A 20,811-nucleotide genomic window follows, 5' to 3' on the forward strand; every position below is an offset into this window, starting at 1 on the left:
CTTTACATCATACAAAACATACATAATTGTCAATTATGAAACAAGCAATATTGCATTTAGTCAAATATGATGATCAGTGTTTCACTAACAACTAATCAAATCTATCTCTAAACAGGTGGGATCTTAATCTAAATTTAAAGGATCTCAGTGTTTCAGCTGTTGTGCAGTTTTCTGGAAGCTTGTTCCAGATTTGTGATGCATAGAAGCTGAATGCTGCTTCTCCACATTTGGTTGTGGTTCTGGGATGGACAGTGAACCAAAATCAGAAGACCTGAGAATGTCGAATATGGAACTGTCTTTATGTCACTCTGAATGTTCAGTTCTGAGTCCATCACTTCACTCAGATTTCAGGGCTGATTATTAGTTCTATTTGTAATAACTAGAGTCAGAATGAGCACACAGCTTCGACTCTAAATTGTCCCTTTTTAGGTCTAAAAATAACTTCAGTTTTGTTTCCATTATGGAACCTCATTAGAACCATTTGTTCTAGGCATTTTTCAAATGTCTCCTGGTGACATTGTGATGTAGATCTGTGTATCATCTGCATAGTAACTAATCTCTTTTTTCTTATTATAACCTCATTGGTAGGAGCATGTAGATATTAAAAAGGAGGCGTTCAGAATTGAAACTTGGCATACCACCATGCAGCTGCTGAACACCACAGCTGATCTCTACTGTTGAAGAAATGCTGGATTGGGATGATCCAGTGTGTACCAGCTGTAATCTACAAAGCCTGTAAGGGGGCATGGAGAACAAAATAAAGCGATCCCTGTTTGCTTTCTCAAGATCCTTAGAAATGCCTGAAAAACTGTGAGTTCCTTCTTTGGGAGAAAAGGTGCATTTACAGTTTCTGCAATAGAAACCTGGTAGTGGTGGCGGAGTCTTACCGGGAAACATGGAGGACGACTTACAATGTTTTCTTTGGTGTAGAGATGTTTCAGATGAGGATAGAATACACATGCAAAGAGATATAAAGCCACAGTTGGTTTCCAGTTGAAGCTTCAGATTTAGGAAATGGCTGAAGGGCGATCCGCCTAATTTTTTACTCCTTACAGCACCTTTTGTCTAATCTTGTTATAAAATTACAACATCTATACTGCTGAAACATACACTACTTTTCTCAACAAAAAACTAAATATTTTAACCCAAGTGTAGGATTTGTGAAACCTTTATTTGATTTGTTAAACTTCAAATAATGGCAATTTCAGCACTTTTTTGCATCTGGACCACATGAGAACTGAGCTCCACTTCTCTAAAATGTACACTATTTTGGTGTTTTCCCACTTTTAGCTTTCAGACTCTCCCTGTCCATCATTTCCCGGATGATCCGTCCTGCTATGTCTTTGTAAATGTCAAGTTAATATATTACCTGTGAATTACGTCGAGCTTCTCGATGTTTGCAGTTTTCTGGTGGTGGTGGGGTAGGGGTGGTCTAAAATTCTTTTCATAGTTTTCCAGACAATACTGGAGCACACAAAAACAGCACAAACTACTGCAGTTTTTTTGTACTGTTATAACCATTAAAACAATCTCCCCTCCAGTTCAACCATATAAGTGGAGACACATTGTTGTTACCATTATAAAATAACTTGCGATTACGTTTTGGCAAAGATCAATGTAATTTTCACAGGTGGCAGAGCGTTGTTGATAGCAGCTGCTGAAAGTAACTAAAAAAGTTACTTTTAATGTAATTACTTTCCAAATCAGCAATCTATCTCAGTTACTTTTTCAAGGAGTAATCAGTAATCTAATTAAAGTTACTTTTTCAAAGTAACTATGCCATCACTGGGTACATCAAGTTAGATAATGCCTCCAACAAGTTAATTTTCTGTTTTTTTCTGGTTTAACCTTTTGCTCTGCTTTAACAAAGAAAGTACTCCTACATAAGTGCTTCTTTTTCAGTGTCATGCATCTACTTAAATCCCCAGTTGGTTGTGGTAGATGGCTGCACACTGAGCCAGCCTCTGTGTGAAATTTCCTCCAGGTTAGAGGAAGTGTTTCCTCTCTGTTGTCGCTACATGCTTCCTGGGTTTGCTGCAAAGTTAAATACAAATGCAAATGATTGTCCACTGTGGCTTTAAGCACATTTATAGCACCAATTCACAACAAATGTCATCTTGAAGCACTTTACAGGAATAATTTCAATTCAGCCATATATACATGAACATCCAAAAATATTTATGTCTAAAAAACAGAAAAATAAGTCAAGTGATTCATAACTGAATGTCTTTTTTTTTGTAGTGAAAGAAGGTCTTTTCATCCAATTGAGCAGAAATAGAAACATGTTCAAATCTCTAAAATCAGTGTGATAGTATAATCTCGTCCACCTTTGAAGTGATAGTGCAGCTGGAGCAGTGGTACTGTGACCCAAATCCATAAAAAGTGCTGAAATAGTCCTTTATTGATGTTTTACAAATCAGATAAACGTTTCACAGATCACAAATATTCGTTTTAAATATTATGCTGTTAGAGCAGAATAATCTGGTCCAGATTTGAGGAGTGCGGATGTGGTAGGGTTTTTTTTTAAGTAAAAAAAAAAAAAAAAAAAAAAAAAAGAGTAGATGAAAGATGGTGAAGGTGGTGAAAAATTAGGTGGAATTGACCTTTAGTCATTTTTAATAACAAGTCTATAATCTTAATAACAGTCAAAGCCAGAAAGATGTGCAGTATGATCCAGTGGTTCTAGTTCTAGTTCCATAAATGTTCCATAGAAGGTTTTCTGGAAGCTGCAATCGGAAACCAACTTCAGTTTCTTGAATTTTACAAACATTTCGCCGAGTTTCTCAGGATCTCGAGAAATTAAAATCGCTTTTTCTTCCTATATGTCCTCTTTCATGTTCCGTAAGTTAGTAATCTAGGAAGAAAAGAAGAAAAATGAAAACCATTTAAAGTTGTTTGCTACAAAAAATACAACATTGGCGCCCTCTAATGGTAATCAAATAATAATTTGTCCACAGACTAGCACCAAAGACATTATTATATTTCAGAGTTAGCCTACTTTATGTTTTACATGTCCTGTTCAGTTACACTGGAATGTAAACATGTTATAAAAAGCTCTTACTTGGAGTCATGTGAGAAACCTTGGATTTTACATCATAAAGATGCATTCTCTTTATAAACAGTTAAATAACCAACAAAGTTATTTTTTCATTGGTGCCCAGCTGTACCCTTATTGTTGTTTTAGACTTGCAAATAACACCTCTTATTAGTTGAGTGGCCACACTATTTTATTCTAGTAGTTATTTAAGATTTCCCATTAATTTGGTCTATTGAATCAGCAGACACATTGTCTACTTTTAGGAAGAGGTTTAAAACTTTCCTTGCCATGAAGTTTATAGTTAGACTGGGTTAGGTTACTGTTGTGGAAAACATATACTATTTCCAAGCACTGTTCAGGTGAATTCACTCAATCGGGTTTATTCATATATTGTGCACAATACAGAGAGCTTGTAGGACAATCAGTAATGAAGCAAGTCTGGATGAAAAGTTCGCAAAGCTCTCCCAGGCATAGACAACACATGACTTTTATACCAAGGATAAAGAATTAACAACAAGGGGTGAGACAGCCTGGTTCTGATGCAGCTGTAGAAAACAACTTCCAACCTTTTACATGTAACCCAAATAGTTCTTTTGGTGAGAGTTCATTAGCATTTCATATAACATGACTAGCAGACGTGACCTTATTGTAATTTTTCCATCACAGTTACCCTGAACTATCTCTGTAGATATGCTGCAATAGGCTCCTGGAGGACAAACTGAACACTTCTCTCTACACTACTTTATTATTCTACTCTCCAATGATGCACTGTCTACAGTTATTGATGGCAATATCTTTATGTTCTGCTGCTACAACTAGTCCACCTGACGCCATCTATGTGTTGAGTTCTCTATCAGACTAAGAATTGAAGAGACTCTTGCAGCATCTAACTGGGTATGTATTTTGTTATTCACTGTATATATTATATTACAGGCTCAACATTTTTGTTAGCCGTTTCTCTTCTAAATGAAGATAAGGGAGTTACTATTGTCTCTAGACACTACATTTTTAACATAGAAAGCGTTGCTGGACAATTGTTCTTGTCTTTTATGTGTATCAATGTCTGTGACTTACCTCATTCCTGACATTCCACACCATGAGAGTCCTTGAGAGACTCTTGTTGACCTGAGCAGCAAACATGTTTTTTTAGGATCCATTGGAGTTAGTTATTCACTGTGGGATTGAACACCTGCCTCATACACCTGCCTCATCAAATTCAGAAACTTCAGAACGGAAATCTTGGATAGTTTGTGTTGCAATTTAACTGAATCTTTACGTATATTTAAAAAAAATATGTTCTTAAGTATATTTTAATATACCCTTACAAATTCAGGATAGCTTGTGTTGTAATTTACAATTACTTTTAAAATATGCACTGTTTTATTAAAGTTCTTGTTTTATTTGTATTTTATGCTAGCCTTTAAATAAAAATATCTTTTTATTTCTAGAAAAGATATACGTCCTGTTTGGAGGGCACAGGTAAATGGTCGTTTTTGCCCTTGAAGAAGCTTACGACGCTGACGGATATGAAGAGTTTCACCTTCAAGTTAAAATATTCCAATTTGAATTCAGATTGCTCTGCTCTTTAATTTAGCATTAGAGATGGATCGGCTAATATTTAAAAAACACATACTAAACTAAACAAGATTAAGATTAGAACAATAAACTACAAAGAAGATGTTTCGGTTTTTTGGAAACCCATCATTGGTAGTAGTTTGAGAGGAGATTCCCGGATGTTGTATGCGTAAACTTCACACTGACTATCTTCTGACGTCCTCCTTCGAGCAGTACAGTGAAAATATTCAGGTGAGTGCTTTTAGGATTGTTTATTGGAGTGTTTGGAATTGTGGCATGCAGACTTTACGCTACCCGAATGCACTGAACGACGTTCTGCAAGGAGTTTTACAGCGCAGTGATTGTTTTCATTTGTTCAACATTTTGAAGTAAGTTCGCCAACAAGGCTAGCGTTAGTTAGCTTTAAGCTAACTAATAGCTCGCTAGCAGTAGCTACGTAACACCGTGTAACGTTAATGTTTTTAAGGTTTGGGGTTTGATCTCGACAGCTGTACTCTTTGCTGTTCTGAATAATATTTGAGATGTTTCTGGGAAAGAGACACTTTGTGTTTCAGTGGGACTCCGATCACACGGAGCAGAATGAAGCCATGTTGCTAAAACGAACCGGAACAGAGTGGGAACACATGCGTTCCGCTCAAGTATGCCCTCAGAGTGTTACAGAAACTTGTTTATCTGGAAAATCACGTTTGTCACTCAATCTGAGGTTTCTCGTCACCGTGTCAAACGCGAAATGAAACGATGTGCCGTTTCAAATTTAGCTTAGGCTTAAATATTTTTATATAGTAGTTACCAGCATTTTTCCAACTTTTTAAAGTTGTTAGAATATGTACTTGTTTTATTGTATATTTAAACAATTATTTTCCGGTCTTTATGGTTTCGTTTTCACACTAAAGGATCCAGTGAGGCTGGTGGCGATGTTAGGGTCAAGCTAAACACCTGCTAATTCTAACAACTCTGAATAAACGCAGCCAGCAACAACGAGTTGCTAGAGGCTTCCTCTGGCGTCCAACTAGCAACTTGCAACCAGAATTCTGACCCTCCCAGTTGTGTACTGTTTTTATGTTCCCAAAGATACATTCAGGACCATTTATAGAATAGTGAACTTGCCCACCATGTGTTCTTTTTTTATTTAACAGATGTTACCATTGTCTTTTTACACATTTCCAATTATTTTTTGTTGAGACTTGATTATTTGTTCTGAAGCTGTGTTGCTGTAGACACACTTAGACATTGGATCATCTTCTAAGTCTTAATTTATCATAGTCAATCAACCATTTAAGATCTTTGACTGGAAGAAGTTTTTATTTGAACTTTGCATGGGCATGTTTTGATCCAAGACTCAAGCATGGTCCCTGCCATGAAGAACCAGCTTGGCCCAGTGTCTGGCAGCTAGTTGCCTTCCCACACAGTCATGGCAAATTCACTGTTCTTTAATTTTCTAATTTCACCTGGAGGACACAAATTGAGGTTTAGGGTCAACCAGTCTGGCAAAATATTTACTATACAGTTCACTATAGTGAGTCTAAATTCTAACCATTCTTTTGTTTATATTTCTAGGGTTGGGTCAAAACCGATGGAGACGCCAGGAGTTTGTGAGATTGAGCTGCCAAACAGAAGAATAGTGAGCGGCAGTGAATCTCCAACTGATCTGGATAGTCCATGTCAGGTACATGACAATGTGACCATTCTTATGTGCTGGCTATGCTCAAGTTTAATTTTCTAGATTATTTTGCACTTTTTAAATTAACATTTACAAACAGTACTACAAGATCAGCTTTGTTTTAGGAAGAGGCTGAGTTGGTGGTTAAAGAGTAGACAGAAGAGCTACTTACATTAAGTTATGTTTAGGACAGTGGCTTCCAAAATGTTTTCTGCTGGGTTCCCCTTTGGTTAATAAGAACATTTCTGTGAGAGCTGAGTAACATGTAGCATCAGATACCGATATGTGTAAAAGAGAGGTTGCACTGGAGCAGGTGTGCCCAACCAGTCGATCTGGTCTGTAGGATCCAGGAGACAAACTGAATGCCACCAGCTGAGACAAGCTTGTTTCTCTGGTTTTGTCAAATAAAAAATATATACTAAGCTCCACAAAGTTTCAACCTTTATTAAAGACAAAAAAACTCTCAACAAAACATGTTCAAATTGTTGAATCAATAAAATAATATTAATCACGATAATTATTATTTTATTATGGTGCTGTTTGGTTAACAAAAATCAAAGGCGACCCACAGATGAACTCACTGACAGATCACTATTAGTGTTGAAGTTAGCTAATCAACTACTGCGTTCAAGTGACAACTTATTAATAACAAAAAATAACATCAAGCCTGAAAACATAATATTTTAGGAGACTGATTATTCTGTTAACATCTGTCAGTCGTCCTACGTAGACCGGGTACTTCGAAGGATGCAGACCCTGAATTCAAACACAGCTACTGTGTCCTTCACTTTGGGAATCACTGTGCTGAGGCAACAAAGTTAAAGTTTACTCCTGCAGCGTAACCTTTGAAATACAACTAAAGATTTAAGCCCTGACCTTTTCTGGAGTTTTCAATGAAATCTTCAGCTCACAGTGCTGTTTAATGAGAGATTAGAGCTGATGTGTTGTCATAATCTTTTGTGTGTTTATAGGAGGAGGTTCCAGGGTTTCATTTAGGTCTGTGCGGGCCTGAGGAAGAGAGAGGGGAAACCCCGGGCAGAGAGGACAGTCCCAGTGACCTGGGGGAGGCAGAGCTTGATCCTGGAGGAGACTCCAAGGCTGGAGACGACAAGGCTTTTGGTAGGAAAGCTTGTGCATCTCCATTTTCTTTATCAGTTTCCTCTCAACAATGCTGAGTTTTCATAATGTTATGGAGTTTGTTTGTTTTTTTAAGTTAAAATATGGTTTGGTTATTTTGATGGAACAAAGTGTGAGCAAAGGTTGAATGTTTGATCACACTCAGGACACTTGGCCTGTTTTGTTTATATGTGATGTGCAGGTGGAGTCATAACATATTTTGGTGGTGGGGGTCAAAGATCAATTCAGTTCACATTAGTTTTAGTAGAACAGTAAACCCCCTCAATTTTGCTTTATGTTCTTGGTGTAATTCCTGTCAGCCTGAACAGTCTGATAGCCCTTGATGGAGATATTGGCATCAGGAATGTCCGAGTTCAGTCATGTCTCCGTAAAACACAATAAGCTACATTCCTGGTACTCCCTCTGGCTTCTGGCCAGTGCTGTTAATTCATCTGTCTTGTTAGCCATCAATGTAATGTTGCCCATGGTAACGAGGGGAAACAAGTTGTTGCTCCTCTTCTCCATAAGCCTCTGTTGTTTCTTGCTTGTTGCTCTCCTCAGCTGTTTGTTGTCTTCTTTGCAACCCCGATGTGTCCTTCTCCAGATCTGAACACCATGCCAGCTTCAGCACAATCAGCTGGTCCCTGGTGTAAACAATGTGGCCAAGTTGTTGTACTTGGCAGAGTAAAAAATGTATCTTTGCAGCAAAGAAAAAAGATTTAGACTCTTTTAGTCAACATTGTTAAAGATAAGCAAAAAGCTTATCTAAAGTGCAAAAAGCATTTCATGTTGTAAATAAATAAATAGAAAACATGAAAAGGCGATAGGAGTAACTGCAACAGCCTGCATACTAGTGTTCAGAGTGCACAAGCACTCTGAACACTAGCTAGTAATGGTTTGGTGAGCTACATTTAGGTCGGATGATGTTTGAAGCAGCTGTTTCATATAAAATTGACTAAAAATTATTTCTGTTTTGATATTTGGCTTCAAAACAGTTTAAATATATAATTAATCACAGTTTTGCACCTTTTTACTAGTTTCTTTCTAATATCCGTTGTCTGATTTGTGCAAAATTGGCTCTGGATGATAAATAATTTGCCAAGATGGCCTAAATCTAAAAGTAATGTGTTGAGTTCTTGTACTGGAGCTTTTAGTGTTGTGATCTGTTTATTAAACAATTTTTAAAGTGTTTCTTTGGCTGTCTTGTCATTTTCCCTGCAGGAAAGGAGGTTGTACTGCTGATGCAGGCGCTGAATTCTCTTGCCACGCCTGAAGAGAAACTGGCAGCACTGTGCAAAAAATATGCAGATCTGGTAGGAATGTTGGCTTCTGTTTTTTACATATGGTTACATAAGACGCTAGACCACTAGACCGCCTCTAGAATTAAAAAAAAATTCTTTTAAGCTGGCTATATGTTTACAGCATTTTTGACAATATTGCATAAATCCAAAAGATTGCAAATTCACAAAAATAAAATGCCAGAATGTAACTGTATTTATATGTATCGCAAAATAATCGGCTGTTTTGAGTCTTAATCTTTGTTTATATGGAAGAGGCTTAGAGCCACTGAAAAAAAAAAATAAAACAGTTCTGACATTAATCTCAGAATTCTGAGATTAAAGTCAGAATTCAGTTTTGCTTTTGTTTGTTGGTAGGCCTGTCACAAAAAACGATAAATCAATTAATCGTACGGTAAATTAAAACTATCAACATCATTTTAATTATTGGCTTTTGTTGTCTCTTCTAGCCTTTTTCTTTTTCTGTTGATGATATTGAATGAAAAAAGGCTCAACTCCGGTGCTCTCCACTGACCCTCCCTTCCACATTTCCTTAGTGTAATGTCCAGTTCACACTACACATCTTAGAGCTGTCGGACGATCGTTGGTCCATTTTCAAAACCTGAGAGATCACACATTAGCCGACAGAAATCCTAGGTATAACGGTTCGATCGGGTTTGATCCTGCCGTGTGGGCATATAATAATGGCTACAAGTCCAGGTAACAAATTTTAAAATCAGGCATTAATCAATGCTTTATTCAGTCAGCATAACGTCTTGACTGAATGAAAATCATTATAAACTATTTATGTCATGTTAACGAAGAACAGCTGAAAAGTTACCAGGTTCATCAACTGCATAGCAATTTCGCTCCAACTCTTCCCCTCGTTATTTCTATATTTTTTGCATGAAATGTTTTATAAACATTAATGTTGTTTCCACATTTCATCTCCAACTCCTGGACTTCGGGTTGCGCTGTGTCAGTTGTTTGGGATTCCCCTCTGTAATTTCCCCTCAGAAAGGATGGAGGAGAATCTGTGCTTTCTGATTGGCTACCTGTCACTTTCAACAGGCTGCATTAACACTCCCAGTCGGGGAAAACCCCTCATTTAGATCGGAGCCACCACGATGATCTACCATAACACACCACAGACTACAGGATGATCGGTTACAAAACTGCAAGTGACAATCTTAGAACGACCAACGTTCTAAGATTGTCATAAGGGGAAAATGTAGGTGTGAACTAACGTGTAGTGTGATTGCATCAGGCAGTCGGATGTTTAAATCTAATGATTACTGAAGGGCAATATGGTATACATTAAATTCATCGACTATAAACCTACCTTTAAGGAATAAATCTGATCCGCCAGTGAAACACTCAGTTACTAAAAAAATAAAATTTTTCTTAAAAACAAAAGCCATCAATGCTTAGCCTGACGGGAGGGCTTGTAAAGCATGGTGGGCTGCCAGGCTTGTAAATACACTGCGAGAAACCCTGCATGATATGCTTGTGGGGCCAGCCAACTGCAGGATTAAGGTGGAAGTAGTTTGGTCTGCTTTAATATTTGTCATTAAATTACGTTAAGTGCAGAGAATGAACACATCCTTGAGCTTTATGGAGTGGTTGGAGGTCTCAGGAATGCTGTTGATGTGTTCTTTTCTTTAGAACAGGAAACCTTATGATCCACATGTTCTGTGTTGTGATGTCAACTTTATTTTTGAAAGCTCAAAATCATTGAATGACTTTGTGAAAGAGACTGACATTAGTTTTCTAAAGCTTGATATGAGACCATGTCCACACACAGACCAGCACCGTGTCTGAACACCCGATGCGGTTTTCTGACCAATTAACGATCCTGACCTGGCGATGACTAATAGAGATTTGAGAGAGTCAAACCTCTCTCTTGGCAGAGTAAAAGAGGACAGGTTGATTTAAAAAACAAACAAACAAAAAAACAACCTTTTCTGAGGTAGATAAGACCGGTGGATAAGATCAACCTCACATTTAGGTATAGACAAGTCACTGATCTTCTAAATTTAAGAAAATCAGGGCTGATTTATTGTTGCATCCCTACAAGATTGTGTAGCTTTTATTTACCTTTTATTTTCATGTGTTTGTGGCTTTGTGGTTGGTTCAGCTGGAGGAGAGCCGCTGCATGCAGAAACAGCTGAAAGCCCTGCAGAAGAAGCAGTCACAGATTGTCAAGGAAAAGATCCACCTCCAGGGAGAACACAGCAAAGCCATCCTGGCCCGCAGCAAGCTCGAGAGTCTCTGCAGAGAACTCCAGAGACACAACAAGACACTGAAGGTAATGGCTCTGTTCACAAGCATTTGGCTCCTTAAAGTCTGATCTGCCAGTGAAACGCTTTGCCTATATAAGCATTGCATATATTTCATTTCATTGTGCTCGTTTTAATTTACAAAGCCCTTTATACAGCTAAGGTGTTTTCTATTTTAAATTTATTTCTTACAGATTTGACCGTTAATTTTCAGTGATGCTAAGCAACACAATGCCCCCAGGCAGTGGAGAGGCAGTTCATAGATTAGTAAGAAAGAATTTTTCCAGCATGCTCTGAAGCAGACCAGGACTCCCCACAAACATGCCTCTAAGACAACCACTGCCTTGCTGAAGCAAATCTACTCTGATACAATATCAAGTAGTCAGTTTACAGTTTCTATAACAAAGTGTCATATCTTCAGGTTAGAGAAGATGAAACTAAACATTTACATAACTGTGAGGGGTGCCCTTACTTTTGTGAGCTACTGTAATAATGTTGAAGCAGATTGGCTCTGTGTTCACTGCCAGGAGGAGAACGGCCAGCGGTCCAGAGAGTATGAGGAGCAGCGGAAGGAGGCCATGCTGCACTTCCAGATGACTCTGGGTGACATTGAGGTGCAGATGGAGCAGCACAGCTCCCACAATGCCAAGCTGAGGCAGGAGAACATGGAGCTGGCCGACAAGCTGAAGAAGCTCATTGAGCAGTACGAGCTCAGAGAGGAGGTCAGAACCAAATGTAACAGTCATGTTGCAGTTTCACTCAGCACTTTGAGCAACTTCGGGTTGCTGTGAGTCAGGTTCTAAAAGTATAAGGCTATTTGTGAAACACTTCGCTATTCTGAATATATACATATTATTTAGATTTTTTTTATCTGGAACTGAAGTCCTTTTGTTAAATGAGTTAGAATAATTATCATTGCTACTGTAACAGCTTCCCATCTTCTGGTTTATGCTTCCAGTCTGCTTCACATGAACATTTAATCTGCCAAGTCACACTTAACCTTCCTCCTGCCACCAGGTCAGTTCAAACTAGAAACTGACCGGCAGAAATTATTTTGACATCAGACTAACAGTCTGATGTCAAAATATGTGCTAACACGTTTTTTTTTTTTTTTTTTGTTTGTTTGTTTTTTTGGGGTGTGGGGGGAGGGATGATTCTTGAAGCCAATATTGCTTTTTCTACCTCTCTTTACACGATAAAAACAACACAATTATAACAATTTTAAGTTCTCCAGGAGAAAATAAATTAATGCATGGCTCACAAAGATGGCGGTACATAAAAAAACTACACACAAATTTTTCAATGAATTGTCGCAGTAAATACAAATATTGCATTAAATACAAAATATGGACAACAGAAAAAAATATTGAAAAGAAGACTAAGATTCAGGAAAATGTAAATTAAAGAATAGTTATGATACAAATTTAATAACAGTTATGATATTTACATTAATTCTGTTAAAAATTATAAACAAATATTACTTTGTCACAATGTGTAATCGAAGAAGTTTGGAAAGTGTGCATGAATGTGTGAATGACTGAATGTAGCTCAAGAGTCCCCAGACAAATCCAACACTGTATAAAGTAGGTCATTTACCATTTCTTGGTGATTCTTCCAGCCATTTTCTGTTCGCCGCTGGTAAATGAGAAACATCTGCGCCATGGAGGGAAGTTGATATTAAGTAGCATCAACTAGTTTTTTCCAAATGCATCTGCAGATGTGATCTCTGCTATATAAATCATGGATATATTCTGAGCCAGTACAGTTGCCACCAATGACACTATCTGTTGGAGGAAATAAAGATTTGGGTCGTTTCCGACATCACTGGCATCAGCTTTGCCAGCCGTGCTGTTTATTGTTTATCGAACTTGGAACATTTTAAGAATGTCATAAGGGGAAAATCAGGGCAAAAATTTTAAAATTGTGCCATGTGAACTAGGCTTTAGCGGACATACCAAGATGCATAAACCTCGTCTGACGGTTCACAACCCCCACCCCGAGCCACAGTAAAATTGTCAAGTATTCACTGGTCTGCAGTGATAAAAAGGTTGGGGACCACTGATCTAAACCACGTGAATAGCTAACATCTTTCCTATTTCGACTTTTCAGGATTCAGCCAGTCAGTGCCAGGGAAAATGAATGGCCCTCTTGGATTAGTCAATGATACAATGTCACGTAGCAGTGGTCCTTGGTGTTTCAGTTCATCAAGCTACGTTTTCTTTGGAATATTTTTTATATGCTTAACAAAAATTCAGCAAGCTAAAAATAATTTGGAGTTATCCTCCACATGACCGAAAGAACGAGATTGCAGATACAAGCGGCCGAAATGGGTTTTCTCCGCAGGGTGGGAGTTTAGAAATGGGTTTAGAAGCTCAGCCATCCAGGAGGGACTCAGCGTAAAGCCGCTGCTCCTTCACATTGAAAGGAGCCAGTTGAGGTGGCTCAGGCATCTGGTCAGGATGCCTCCTGGTGAGGTGTTCTGGGCACGTCCCCCCGGGGAAGACCCAGGACACACTGGAGGGACTATGTCTCTCGGCTGGGCTGGGAATGCCTTGGGATTCCCCCAGAGGAACAAGTGGCTGGGGAGAGGGAAGTCTAGGCATCCCTTCTGAAGCTGCTACCCCCACGACCCTACCCCGAATAAAGCGGAAGAAAATGGATGGATGGATGGATTATCCTCCACAGAAATATCCATGAATACTTATTCACTGTAATCTTCTTTATTAGTGATTTCTCTCTATGGGTGTATAGAACATTTTGAATAATAGTTCAATATGTCTGTGACTTCGAACATTGACTGTGACATCTTTCATATGTGAGCAGAGAACCGTTGATGACTTTTTATAGGACAGATAAAATAAAGTTATAAACTGTAGTGCGAAAATATCGTTAACTACCCTGATTATGATCCTTCCAAAAATGCTGTGATCTGCAGCCTGTTCCAGTACTTGTGATTGGAGTGGAACCTGTCACAGCTAGGAAGGTTTTCTAATTTTATGGATACAATTAATGAAAATGAAGACATTTGTGTTCCTGTGCTCATCTTGCATGCTGACATTGTTTTCTTCTGCAGCACATAGACAAGGTGTTCAAACACAAGGAGCTGCAGCAGCAGCTAATGGATGCCAAGCTGCAAAGAATCACTGAGATGATGAAAGAAGTGGAAGAGAAGCAACAGCGGGAGAGAGAGTTTGTAAGATAATTTCTTCTTTTTAACTGTCTGTCTGATATGTGTGTGCTCATCAGAACACCTTGGCAGATTATTCATCTGAATATTGTGGCCAAAGCGCACCATATCTGTTTTTGCATCCGATCCAACGGAGAATTGGGTTTTAAGATGTAAGCAGTAAATAGAACACATTGTAGTCAACAGGGCCTAGCTGACAGCTAGTGATTCTTGTGACTCTGAGCAAGTTGAACCTGCAGTTAATACGTGAACAACCTGGGGTCAGAGCTACACAACACATATAAGGTGTTTTTCCACTGGCAAGTCATGCTCTAACCGGTTGATGTGTGGCTCAGTTTTACCTCAGGTAGTGAGCTTTGCCATTATACGTTGTGTTCCTTATTATTGTGAGAGGGATGTGAGCAGCAGCAGCTGTGTTCAACTCTCAACGCTAATGTTTTCAGCAACTCTCGGCAATGGAAAACTTCAAGGTTCTCCGTTGCGATGATGTGTTGAGCAATGCTCCTTCATGATGCACAAAAATTCTGGTGAATATCAGCTGATTTAGTAAGAAGATGTAGCTGTTGGAATACCCTGGGGGGTGCAGTGGAGTCAAATTACAATTTAATGGTGTTGCGCTCATTAGGGGTTAGCAAAAGTCAGTCATCAAATTTGGTGCAAATTGGATGATGTATGTGTGATTTAGAGACAACTGTATGCAAACGGTGAGGGATTAGAATTCTATTTTCTATTACAGCTAAACTATAACATGATATAGTAAATCACGAGCCTATCAATACATATGGTCAACTGTCACTCAAATGGTTTTGGTGTCTCAATCGGTTCTGCTAGTTTTACCCCACAGGTAGGTATGAAAATCTGGGAACAACCAGGCAAAGCTGCGGCAGATCTGGAAAATGACTGCGTTGGCATAGTAAAGTACACCTGCTTTGGGGGAAAATATAAACTAGAATCTTCTACACACAAAAAGAGTAGTGTTCTTACCCTTTGTAGGACCCAAAAAGTACAGGAAGATGAAAGGAGGTAGCAGCTTTGAGCTTCCTGCTAGACCAGCTTGCATTCATGCTACCAGGACTTCTGGTGCCAACTCTCATGAATCTCTCTTTGAATATTTGATCTCAGTCCGATGGTCTCAAGTCGGAGCTGGCATGTCAAAAAAAACAAATGGGATTAAAGCTTTAAGAATTGGACGTGAGTGGTGTGCTTTGGCCTTTAGAATAATGCTTCTGATGTTTATTTCTAATGAGTTTTACACAGTTTTCTTTTTTTAAGTACATTCTAAAAAGCTGTGTGACACAAATGAGTTTCAGTTCTAGTCCCCCTCAGGCTGCTAACTCACACTCAAACGGGCAGTATTATGTATTTTCCAGGCACATAGTGCCATTTTATATCACAATCAAGTAACTGTTTCCTTCAGTTGTTATAAATATGCTGTATATATCAAATACAACGGTCAATAGTCCAGTCCAAGCAGTTATGTGCTTGGATTGGACTGTTGACCACTCCGTGTTAGTAATCACCCTTCTACACCAGGATGAGATGGCTCTCTGCTGCTACTTTCTTCCTTCTCCATGGTGGCTCTTCGTTCTGAACACTGAGGAGGTTGAAGAACTCTGTGAACTTTGTACCAGCATCAGCTGTGTAGAATGGAACATAAGCACCTAAACTGTTAGCAGGACTACAGAAGGAAAATTAAGTGTTGAAGCCTAGTTCAGGGTTAAGCACCTGTCTGTGTTGGTATTTCAGCTGCTGAAGGACGCCACAGAGTCCAGGCGCAAATGTGAGCTGATGAAAGAGCAAGAATCTCAGCTGAAACAACAGGTGAGCTGGTCCAATCAGGATGGATGCTTCTGCATGGCTTTTATCTCATCTGCCTTTGACTGTATAGCACCATGCAACACAACTTGCTGTAATAAAGTAAACATAATGTTGTACACATGAGCTCTGGTATAATGTTCTCTCCTCTCAGCTTTCCCTGTACATGGACAAGTTTGAAGAGTTTCAAAGCACTTTGGCGAAAAGTAATGAAGTCTTCACCACCTTCAGACAAGAAATGGAGAAGGTGAGCTTTGGAGCTTCCCCTCTTCCCCTCTAAATGTTGACCATTTCAAAGTGCTTTACATCAAATCAAACACAGAAACACAATGCAACATAGAATCAATAATCAAAACACAACAATGTCAAGTACCATCAATAAATTTGTAATTGATTACGTTTCAAATAAAATCCTAAACAGGTTGGTTTTTAGTCGAGTTTGCATCCATAAAAGGTTTACTGAGGACACTCCTACTGTGTTATATGGAACAAAACACCTATTGCTATTTTTATTCCCACTCATGCTCACAATCATACAGGAGCTCTTAGATGTCTCCCTCGTCCAACACACCTGAATCCAATAGCCGAATCACCTCCTACGTGCAGTCAGGTTCTCCAGAGTTCTTCTTCTTCTTTTTTTATGGCGGTTGGCAAGCAACTTTTAGATGTGCATTACCGCCATCAAATGGAATGGAGTGTGGATCAGGACGCTAATTATATACACCCCCCTCAAAAAACAAAAAAAAAACAACATAGCTTTTCTATCAATTTTGTTTTCTTAAGGTAATTAATTAAATAACATATATTTTCAGAAGTAGAAATTTTTCCCAAAATATCTTGTAAATTTAACTGTAATTTATTTTCTTGTAACCAACTAACTAATTTCCTTCTCTCAACAGAATATTTTGTACAGAACAACAAAACATGCTTTACCATCTCTTCTTGACCACAAAAATCACAACTTCCAGTTCGATGTTTTCCTATTTTAAATAAATTACTGTTTAACCTTGTATGTCCAAAACGTAACCTAGATATAACTGTTTCCTCTTTTCTATTTCGTCCCGTTTTCCTCATTGCACCAACTTTTCTTTGAATACTGTACAGCCATCTACCAGTTCTATCTTCCTCCCACTGTCTCTGCCATCTTTCCTTAACTTTTTGTTTAATAATAGATTTGATTTCTTCTTTACTAAATGGAACTAATATATCAATAACACTATATTTTTAAGCTTGTTTTGCATATTTATCTGCCAACTCATTCCCTCTTATTCCTATATGTGACGGTATCCATGTAAATATAACTAATAAACCCATTGCTTGAATTCTATAAGTTAATAACTGAATTTCTAATAAAAGATCCGGTCTACTAATAGCGTGATTATTTTTCAATAAATATAATGAAGAACTTGAATCAGAGCATACTATGCTTCTTAATGGACGGACTTCCTCAATCCATCCTAAAGCTAAAATAATTCCCATCATCTCTCCGGTATAAATTGATACTCCATCAGTAATTCTTTTACATTTTTTAACTCTGAATTCTGGAACAATGAAAGACACCCCATTATTGCTACTTGAGTTTTTAGATGCATCTGTAAAAACTTGGACATATCCATAGTACTTATCTAAATATGATTGAACCAAATATGGATCTGAAATGTTTTCTCCTTTCCTTTTCTCCAACAAAGTTAAATCAACAACATTATTATGAAATAGAGACGGAAAAACTGGCGAAAGAGGAACTGTTTGACTAATGTTTATATCAGATAAACCAAAATCTTTTATAATATTTTCGATCTCCCATCCAAAAGAATTTAATTTCTTCTTTTCTTTTTCCCAACTAGATTTAAAAATTTCTTGACATGGATGATTTCCATCATGGCCCTTTAAATTACACCAATAAGTGGTCTTTAACTGTAATCTTCTAAGATTAAATGGCATCTCTCCCATTTCTATTAGCAAGGCTGAAGTTGGAGTTGTTCTAACTGCTCCTGTACATAACCTCAAGGCTTGATACTGAATACTATCTAATTTTTTTAAGTGTTTCTGATGCTGATCCAAATACAATACTTCCATAATCAAATACAGACCTTATTAACCCAGTATATAATGATTTCAATGCCTTCCTCTCAGCACCCCATTCACTTCCCACCAAACACCTCATTTCATTTAAAACTCTCTTACACTTATTAACTACTGTTTGAATATGATTTTTCCAAGTAAGTTTTTCATCCAACCATAAACCCAAAAACTTAAATTCCTTTACCCTTTCTAATTCACTCCAGAGTCCTGCTAATGACCTCATTATTTGACTCAGGTGTGTTGAAGTAGAGATACTTCTAAAAGTTGCAGGAGACTGGCTAAAGTGTTTGTGAACTTTTATCTTGCTGAGGGAAATTTTGGAGAATAATCTTGTTAGAATTTTAGAAATTTTAACAATTTTCCTATATTAGGAGTTACTTTTAGTCTGAGGAAGCTGCTAAGTTTTATTTTGAAGGAAGAGCTTTTTTATCAGCTTGTAGATTTGCTAAGATTATTGTGGGATGTTGGCATCTCACTACAGTCTAGTCATTGAAGGAGTTTGAATCCCTTCAGAGCAGTATAAACCTACCACCAACATTTTCTCTAAGCTAGAAGCAACATTTTAAGAAAACTTCTAGCCAAAAATATCAAAATGCTCCATTCATAGCAATTTCACACTAAATTCAATCTGAATAAATATTTATAGTACAGTAAGACGTAAGTTCTGAGTAGATTGGTACAATACCAGTAACACCAGCCCCCTGATTGGTGTGGATTTACTTCCAGATGACAAAGAAGATCAAGAAGCTGGAAAAGGAGACAACGCAGTGGAGGACCAAGTGGGAGAGCAACAACCAGGCGCTGCTGCAGATGGCTGAGGAGGTGAGCACCTTTCCCACAAACTCTTTAAACTAGGTCTGACAACGTTAACGCGTGACATTGATTTGAACACTTTAACACGCTAATATTACATGATACAGATTACTGAGACTATCCATTTCAGTCATCTGTATCATGATTCCTGAAATAATCTCTTGTGGAGGGCTATTTAACTTTCTTGCGTCGCTAGGCTGCAAGAAAAATAACATCGCAGAAGGAGGGGGTTACCAAGAGCATCATCTCTGCGAGAAAAACAACTGTGTGCATATTTATAGTTAGGTTATGGAAATATTTTTTTTTAAATCAGTTGATAGTACTGCTCTACAGAGTCGCTGTGTCTGGAACACTCTGTTGCAGAAAACGCTGCGTGATGGGCACTTCAAGGCTCTGCAGGGGAAGCTGGAGCTGCTGGAGCGCCTGTGCAGAGCTCTGCAGAAGGAAAGGAACGACCTGAGCAACCAGCTGAGCCTCCTTCAGGAGCAGAGGGACAAGGGGCCAGTGCCACCTGGCCTCAATCAGCATGAAGCCTTAGCCATGGAGGATGACGAGGAGGAGGATTCTGAAGATTTGGCGCACGATGAAGAGCTGGAGGCGGGTGAGGAGCCCCCGCAGCATGCTGCTGATAAAACCACTACTGCTGCAGCCACACCACCGACCAGGCTTCTGGACTGAAGCTGCTGTGGGGCAGTCTGAAACATTACCATTAAAGATCTACCCTTTCACAATTGTAAACTATATCTTTTTGATCTTTCTGTGATTTTACACTTTGCTCAATAAAATTATTGTATGAAGAATTGCCACATTTCTAAGGCAGCGAGCTGTGAGCAAAGCCCTTTCCTCCACCAGTCAGGCTGAGTTGGGCCTGGAGCATATCATTCCAGCCGACTGCAGTGCAGGGGGTGACTGCCTTACTGTCTAATCACGACATATTTTCCTCAAAGCTTCTGCTTCCTGAAAATATGACTAGCAGATAAGGGCCACTAGATGTTTGAAGAGCATCAAATAGTTGAGCTATTTTTTTAAGTCACATTCTCATTTGTAATTTTCAAGGAAAGTTCCTTTAAAATCCATCATATGGAGTTCTATCATTGGTTTAGGGTTTCTTTTGGTTCCAACCTGTCAGTTGTAGTTCCCAGTGAAGGTGTGAATGTCTCATGATGTGGTCTGTCTGCTTTAGTCTTCCTGGTTTTAACCTGGCCACATGCTGTCTGCTGCCCCCAGTGGATCATTTAGGAACCATCTCCAGTGAAACTCAGGGTCATCCTATCCTAAGTTTTTCTCCCGGCTAGATAGCCAGTATTATTCATTGTGTCTGTCTTCAAGCTTGGCCTTTAAAGTACTTCCAGGCAGCAGTGCTGTTATTCAGGCAGATATTTCCACATTTTACAAGATAAATGTTGAAATATCTGAGACCAAAGCGAGATGGTTCGTCTCCCACCTGATCCTGCAGATTCTTTAGAGTGCATAGAGGCCAGTTTTAACAGGCCAATGGTGTGAATTATGTTTGAAATGTTGACATACAACCATGTCAGATTTGATCTTGGAAGAGAAGATGGGATTTGCTTTTTTAGAGATACAGCTGTACTGTTGGGAACAATTAAGGGCTCTGATGGGGGTGTGGCCTCTTCAGTGAGTCTACACCTTAAGTGAATGTAGGAAGTAGCAGCAGGTGCCAGCCTGACTGCTGTCATTGGGGAGGATTGTACTACTGACCCATCTGGGTTTTTTTCACTTGAAAAGTAGATTTGTCACTTCATCTCATTATTTGCACATCTTACGGTAATCATTGTTCCTTTCCATAAGCTTCAGTAGTGAGAAAGCAGCTGTTAGCATGCAATGTGCCCTGTCCTGTTTTACTGTAGCACTTACTTCACATGTTGTAGTCCTTTAGCTCCAGGCTGACCCCAGATCTGCCTGGCTTCTATTTTTGGCATAAAAAAAGTAGTGGGACCGACATGGATGTA

General features: G+C 38.7%; 1 protein-coding gene across 3 annotated transcripts; it reads left to right on the forward strand.

The window, feature by feature from the left end:
* The first annotated feature begins 3,734 nt into the window (after window positions 1-3,734).
* Window positions 3,735-19,641, forward strand: txlng (taxilin gamma). 3 transcript variants are annotated; one of them, XM_044135592.1, is made up of 11 exons: window positions 3,735-3,931; window positions 6,170-6,278; window positions 7,244-7,391; window positions 8,610-8,701; window positions 10,803-10,973; window positions 11,472-11,666; window positions 14,018-14,137; window positions 15,878-15,952; window positions 16,101-16,193; window positions 18,755-18,850; window positions 19,205-19,641. In XM_044135592.1, the coding sequence occupies exons 2-11, from the start codon at window positions 6,186-6,188 to the stop codon at window positions 19,517-19,519; spliced, it is 1,398 nt and encodes a 465-aa protein (XP_043991527.1). In that variant the 5' UTR covers window positions 3,735-3,931; window positions 6,170-6,185; the 3' UTR covers window positions 19,520-19,641. The 3 variants fall into 3 exon arrangements, with proteins under 3 accessions (XP_043991527.1, XP_043991519.1, XP_043991518.1); XM_044135584.1 differs by lacking the exon at window positions 3,735-3,931 and adding an exon at window positions 4,707-4,843; XM_044135583.1 differs by lacking the exon at window positions 3,735-3,931 and adding an exon at window positions 4,850-4,980.
* Window positions 19,642-20,811: the final 1,170 nt, after the last annotated feature.

This window comes from Gambusia affinis, linkage group LG02, assembly GCF_019740435.1.
Source record: "Gambusia affinis linkage group LG02, SWU_Gaff_1.0, whole genome shotgun sequence".
In the NCBI taxonomy this organism is placed as follows: domain Eukaryota; kingdom Metazoa; phylum Chordata; class Actinopteri; order Cyprinodontiformes; family Poeciliidae; genus Gambusia; species Gambusia affinis.

Excerpts from the sequence above, each read along its gene's own strand:
- txlng (XM_044135583.1), top strand. The coding sequence starts at position 4,889 with ATGCAGACTTTACGCTACCCGAATGCACTGAACGACGTTCTGCAAGGA. Across the intron at positions 7,392-8,609 it reads TGGAGACGACAAGGCTTTTG|GAAAGGAGGTTGTACTGCTG; the intron begins GTAGGAAAGCTT and ends TTTTCCCTGCAG. Across the intron at positions 16,194-18,754 it reads TCAGACAAGAAATGGAGAAG|ATGACAAAGAAGATCAAGAA; the intron begins GTGAGCTTTGGA and ends ATTTACTTCCAG.